A 6,360-nucleotide genomic window follows, 5' to 3' on the forward strand; every position below is an offset into this window, starting at 1 on the left:
TCTTAACCATTTTCAAGTGTTCAGTAGCATTAAGGATATTCATGTTGTTGGGCACCAGATCCCCAGAACTTTTTCATCTTACAAAACTGAAACTCTACACCCATTAATCAACTCTCCATTTCTCTCTCCCTCCAAGTCCCTGGCAAGCACCATTCTGCTCTGTTTCTATGAATTTGACCATTTTAGGTACCTTATGTAAATCGAATTATCCAGTATTTGCCTTTTTGTAACTAGCTTATTTAACTTAGCATAATGTCCTTAAGATTTATGCATGTTGCAGCATGTGGCAAGACTTGCTTCCTTTTTTAAGGCTTAATCCAAAGGTTTATATTCTTTTAAAAGCTTCCTTACTTTTTTTGTTATTTATTTTTTAAATGAACTCATGATTTTCACGTATCTGCTGTGTGTCAGTCCATTGCGGTCATTATTCTTTTTGGTGTTCAAAATGTCTCATCTTGGGCCAGTGGGATCCCCTTCATGATAGCCTCTGAGGCCTTTAGACACGACTCAGTAGTCTCTGAGAGCTTCCTCTGTGATACCAAGGTGTTCCACGCTCATCTTGTCCGTCTCCTACCCCAGAGGTATACTACATGCCATAGTCTGGGCATATAATTTAGGCTCACTTTTGAACTCTTTCCTAATATTATCTTAATGCTTTGTAATTACAAGTAGACCATAGTAAGAGTATAACAAGGATGAACAAGTATAAGAAGTATAACAAAGAGTAAACAAGGATATGAGTTGTTGAGAATAAAATGTGATCAGTTTCTTTTAACCACATGTAAGAGGAGCCTGACCATCTATGCTGTGATTTGAAACCATGGCTATGTATTAGAACCACTCTGTGAGCCTTAAAAAAATCCTAACGGCCAGGCCACACCCCAGTCCAGTTTTATTAGATCCTTTAGGAGTGGCACCAGACACCTAGGTTTTGCAAATCTCCCCAGGTGGTTCCAGTAGGCAGTCAAAGTTGGGAATGCTCATTTAGCAAGTGAACTCATAACCAAAATAAATTAAAAAAAAAAAAAAAGATACATGGACTCTGGAAATTACCTTACTCCCGAATATACTAGGTTCCAGACTTTTCTGGATAAACTGTCCTTTGTTAACTTGATTGTGGCACCTCTAAAAATGAAGGAATCTCCTAGGTAACGCAGTATTGGCAGTCTTTAATGTGTCTCCCCTTTCTGTTTTATAGATCTGAACAAGCACCAGCAGCAGCCTTATTGAGGGCACACTTGGATCAGCATGTTGCCACGTTGCAAGAACATGATAATTCTTTCAAAGAAGAGGTAGCTAAGCCATCTGAAGTTTTCCCAGTCAAAAACATGAACCAGACAACAAGGGTCAGTAATATTTATTTTTTAAAAAATAAGTTTCAAGTTTATGCAAATGATTATTTGAGGAAATAGTGACATTCTTTACAATGGTTAAAATATTTGAAAAAAAATATTACATAGTAAGTGAGGTTTTGTGATTTGTTTGCACTTCAGGCCTTTTGCACAGAGTTTTGTGTAGAAATCTCAACTCCCTCCATACAGTTAATTCAGATCCTAGAGGTAACCTATTTAAACATAACAATCACAACATTTTTTAAGGAACTTGGAAGCATCTTGTAGCATTCTGGGTTTCTTTCTCCACTCCATATAAAAATACTGAAAAGTCATAAATGTTAATTCAGCAAATATGTATTGATCCACCTCTGTACACAGGTACTAGCCCAGATACATTGGAGAGAAAGAAAGAAAGAAAAACATGGCATCTCCTTCTGGGGAATGGCATAGTGGGATGTGTGCAATAAGAAAATAGCAAAGGATATGGGCCTTCAGAAGAAGGAGCCAAGCCATTTGGAGATAGAATAAGGGCAGACTTTACAGGGGAGGGAGTAGAAAGATGTGAGGTGACCCTTAAAAGAGAGACAGAATTTTGACAGACTAAGAGTGCAGGGGGGTGCATCAGGCAGGCGATGGCAGGGGCAACAGGGAAGGGCTGTTGGGAGCCAAAGAACAGACCCCGGAAGTAGAGCTGAGCTCCGGTCCTCCTGGCTGGAGGGTGGGCTCCAGGCTGGGGGTGGTGGGCGAGAAGGTCCAGGGTGTCATGGGCCCTGTGCGCAGCATCTGTCCAGCCCAAGTAGGGAGTTTGTGTTTGGCTTAGCAGACCCGGAAAGCCCTGAGAGCTTTTTAAGCAAGGAGACACCCGAGGGAGAGTGTGAAGATGCTGAACAGATGGAGCAGATCCCTAAGGAGAGCAAGGGAGGACCCAGAAGGCCAGGTCTAGAGTGTGCCTAGTATAGTCTTCATGATTCTCTAGAAGGCCATCTATTCAGAGAGCTGGCGCTTCTTCTAAGTTTAATGCCTTGTCAGTGTGTCTTATTTCAAAGTGTGTTTTCTCATCTTTATCTGTAATGTAGGGTTTTCTGGCTTTGATCCTTTTTAAGTTTGTATTTGTATCATGTTCAAAGTTCAAGGATTTAACATGTGCCCCTCCTGGAGGCAAGCCTTGCCACCTCAGCACTGAAGTCACACACAACTGTCACTGTGTGGTCAAGTCTCTGCCATCACTCCCTTCCCCAAGCCTTTCAAAACACCTTCAGTGCTTCCCAAGCCCCCCTTCCTTGCCTCTTTAATTAAAAAGAGGAGAAGATTATTTTAACATTTCAAACATATACACATAGAATGATGTAATGAACAATCCCATGCCTGCCCAAGTTCATGTGTGTTGTTACCATTGCACCAGATTTGTTTCAGACTTCACCTTCTGCTTCCTTCTCCCCCCGACCCTGCCATCACCCTACCCCTCCTCACCCTCCTCTTACCTGCTTCCTTCAGAAATCACCTATTGCAGTTATAGATACAGCCCCCATGTGCCTCTCACGGATCCAGTTTCTCTTTTCACAGATAACCTGGAATGTATCCTTCTCACACACATTTGCATTTTACTGCATTTTATGTGATTCAATAAATAAAGAACGGTATTCTTTAGGAAAAACAGAACCTATGTTTCTTAGGTCCATTCCATATCTGTTGATAAATGTAGTTCTTAAGAAGGATTTTGTTCTCAGGTTTTGTTGTCCATTTTATTCAGTACTATTTTATAACAACATTGTTTCCCATTCATTCCATTCACTGCAAGTACTTCGCATCTCAGCCACATCAAGGGTGAAAGATCTACTGCCCTTTCCTATCTAATCATCTTGTTATTTAAGTTGTTTATAGTAGAACATATATTCCAAGTTCCAGATTACCAATTCACTCATAATTTTTCAAATAATAACTCCAGTATTAATGGGAAGAGGGCTGCCTGATTAAGAACTTAGGAATCAAATTATATTCTGCCCCCCCAGGAGGCTTTTTGTTCCTTTTTAAATCATCATGATCTCATCTTCGTAACAATCATAAAAGCTACCAACAAATTAATGACGAAGTCTGTCCTTAAAAGTAGAAGTAAGTGGGCAGTTTCTGTTAGTTTAGGACTGAAGAAATGCACAGCCCTAAAGAACCGTGTTACCAAAATGACACAAGCAAGACAAGCCTTGTGAGCTTCACAACAAAATGCTTTTGTGGGTTCTAGAACTGCTTTGGTTTACACAATCATCCTGTCACAATGAGCAAAATCAAGTGTCTTTGAGTTATTTCTCTGCATTGAAACAATATAGGGGCGCCTGTGTAGCTCAGTCAGTTAAGCGTCTGCCTTCGGCTCAGGTCATGATCCGAGCCCCACATCAGGCTCCCTGCTTAGCAGGAAGCCTGCTTCTCCCTCTCCCTCTCCCTACTTGTGTTCCCTCTCTCGCTGTCTCTCTCTGTCAAATAAATAAAATCTTTAAAAAAAAAAAAAAGAAAGAAACAATATATACATTTAGTAAATAGTATGGGTTAAATATTTCTCCATAGATAAAAATCATAAAATTAAGGGTTTTCAAAATTTAAGAAAGCTCTACTAGAAATTACTTAGTGAAGAATCTAACGAAGCTCAGAAATATTTACTTTGATCTCTTGGGTTAATGGCTAATCAAACAGCCACATGTAAATGATGTTTACCTGTGGGTCCCTTTGCTGTCAGCTGGAGTCAGTCCCGTCTCTTGAGTAAATACATCATTAAAGCCGCCGAAACTCGGATTATGTCGCCTCGAGACCAGATAAGATCCACAGCACCTGCATAACCTCTTAGGTAATTACATAATTGAGCTGCATGCTTTTAAATCAGAAAAATTTGTAATTACTTTATGTGGGAAAAAAAAATGAGTCGGGTGCCTCATTAAAACACTAAGTGCCTTAATACTCCTTTTCTCCTACGTGATGTCTCTTTCTGCCCGGGAGAACTTCTCCAGGCAAAGCAGAGTGGCTTGCTGGTGTCACCCACAGAGTAGGTCAGTCCTGTCCCTCACCACACATACACTGCCAGAGAGACATGTGATTAGTCACAGAAATCCCTTCACCTCTCCCTAAAAGATGGACTGGTTTTTTGATCTTATCTCTTGAATACTCATTTGCTGGCTCATATGAATACTTTCCCATTTCTTTTAATTGCTACATAGATAAAAATCCCCTTTCCTTCTCCTTTCCCCTTCCCCTCCTATAACTTAGATATAACTTAAGAGCATTTTGCTTTAAGCTGTGAAAAATTACTTCTGGTGTGCAAGAGGAAGGTTCTTGAGGAAGGTCAGTTAAATTTGTGTATTAGGAAAAAATGTCACCTGCTGTCTACAGCCATAATTCTCTTGCTTTTTTGTATCTGCATTAATAGCACTGATTTAGGTATAGAAGAGAATTTAATTTTACTAAATGCTTTCACGTTCACTTTCTGTTTATATTTGTATCACCCATCACAGAAATCGGACTCTTTTGTGGGTAGCATGTCTTAAAAAAAAAAAACACCTCCAAATTTGGAATATTAAGGTAAACAAAAAGAATAAAAGAAAATTGTCTATTGGCATTGCAGAGTGTAGTTTTTAATATTTAATATACTGACAAACATGGGCTGTACTTTTGTGTACAAAGCTGCTTTTTTTCCCACTTGTCACAAGTGGGCTTCCCTTCATATCATCCCATGTTCTTCTCCATCATTTCAAATGGCTGTACGGAGACCCTCGTATGGATATCCAGTCTCTTTAAACACACTCCTGTTGTTGAAGTTTGTTTTTAATTGTTCCTCTAGTAAAAAAAATTTCAGAGAACATCTGGGCTATTCAATTTTTACAGCTGTCCATGCTGTTTCCTTACGATGAATTTCTAGATGTGGAATTGTCAGGTCAGAAGGTATGTACGTGCATCTCTCAACGCTGTAGCTATGCACCAGTATATCTCACTCTGGAAGGGTCATCAGTTATGAGGAACGAATGAAAATATCATTTCCTTGAGCTTTTAATAAAACTGGATACTATTGACTTTTTTTTTTTTTTGAACACCAAGATTGAGAAGTACAAATGACATCCAATTTTTTTTGTTCATTTGACCTTTATATTACAATTGAGGTCAAATTTTCCCCTGCCTATTTGTTAGCCATTCGTATTTCTTCTTTAATAATTTGCAGGTTCATGTTCTTTGCTCATTTTTCTATTAGGTAAGTAATTTTTTTCTTATTGACTTGTAAGAATTTTTTTTTCTAGAAATTGGTACAATTTGTTACAATATTTTGAGCAGTTTGATTTTCTCCTCTCATTTCTTAAAATGGTGTTTTGGACATAATGTCTTTTCCAGTAATACATTCATCTATCTATCTATGCATGTGAATATCACAATTGATTGTTTCTGGGTATAAAGTAAGAGATGATTCTTGGGGTTCTAGACTTAGCAGGATCCATATTTAAACTGAACTTTGAGAAAAATTCTTGTAGATTGAACGAATAACTCCAGGTGTCCTGCTGATTATAATTCATGGGATGATTTATCTTTCATGAGAGCTGAAATGTGGAGATATCACCATCAGTCATTCTGCAAACAGTGTGTGCCTTGGCATTGAATTTCCCTTTCTCCTGGCTCTGGGGAAGGCAGAAAAGTGAGAGACTAGTTTGTTGGTATTGACTTAAACATCAGACTGCTGAGAGCAGTGAGACAGTCTCCATCCCCCTCCTGGGCTCAAAATGTATGAAATCAAAGAGAGCCTTTATTAGCTAACAGATAAGTTGAAACCCAAGCATAGTCCATTCATAAACACCATCAGGAGGCCGGTAGGAAAAGTTGTTGTCTGGTGGCATTTGTCACATACGAGAGCTCCAATTTGCAGAGCTCATTCAGTCCCAGCATGAGCTGTGTAAAGCAGCTTGTTCACTCTTCTCTGGGCTTTTGTTCCTGTGCAGGTATGGGTTAGTGTTGTAGCCTCAGGCCGCAAGCTCCTTCAAATTGGGGGCTTCCTTAAAAATCT

At 39.3% G+C, this 6,360-nt stretch overlaps 1 protein-coding gene across 3 annotated transcripts in view; it reads left to right on the plus strand.

Annotated features, from left to right (window-relative positions):
• The window catches only part of LOC102739421 (centrosomal protein kizuna), a 90,114-nt gene extending 84,697 nt beyond the window's left edge, over positions 1 to 5,417 (plus strand). For 2 of the 3 annotated variants that reach the window (XM_081833262.1, XM_081833264.1), the window contains 2 exons: positions 1,199 to 1,346; positions 5,199 to 5,417. In XM_081833262.1, the coding sequence (XP_081689388.1) occupies positions 1,199 to 1,346; positions 5,199 to 5,339 (289 nt within the window). In that variant the 3' untranslated portion in view covers positions 5,340 to 5,417. The other variant, XM_081833263.1, reaches the window with a different exon arrangement.
• The last annotated feature ends 943 nt before the right edge of the window (positions 5,418 to 6,360 follow it).

Source organism: Leptonychotes weddellii, chromosome 10 (genome assembly GCF_054177405.1).
Source record: "Leptonychotes weddellii isolate Sample4059 chromosome 10, ASM5417740v2, whole genome shotgun sequence".
NCBI classification, from domain to species: domain Eukaryota; kingdom Metazoa; phylum Chordata; class Mammalia; order Carnivora; family Phocidae; genus Leptonychotes; species Leptonychotes weddellii.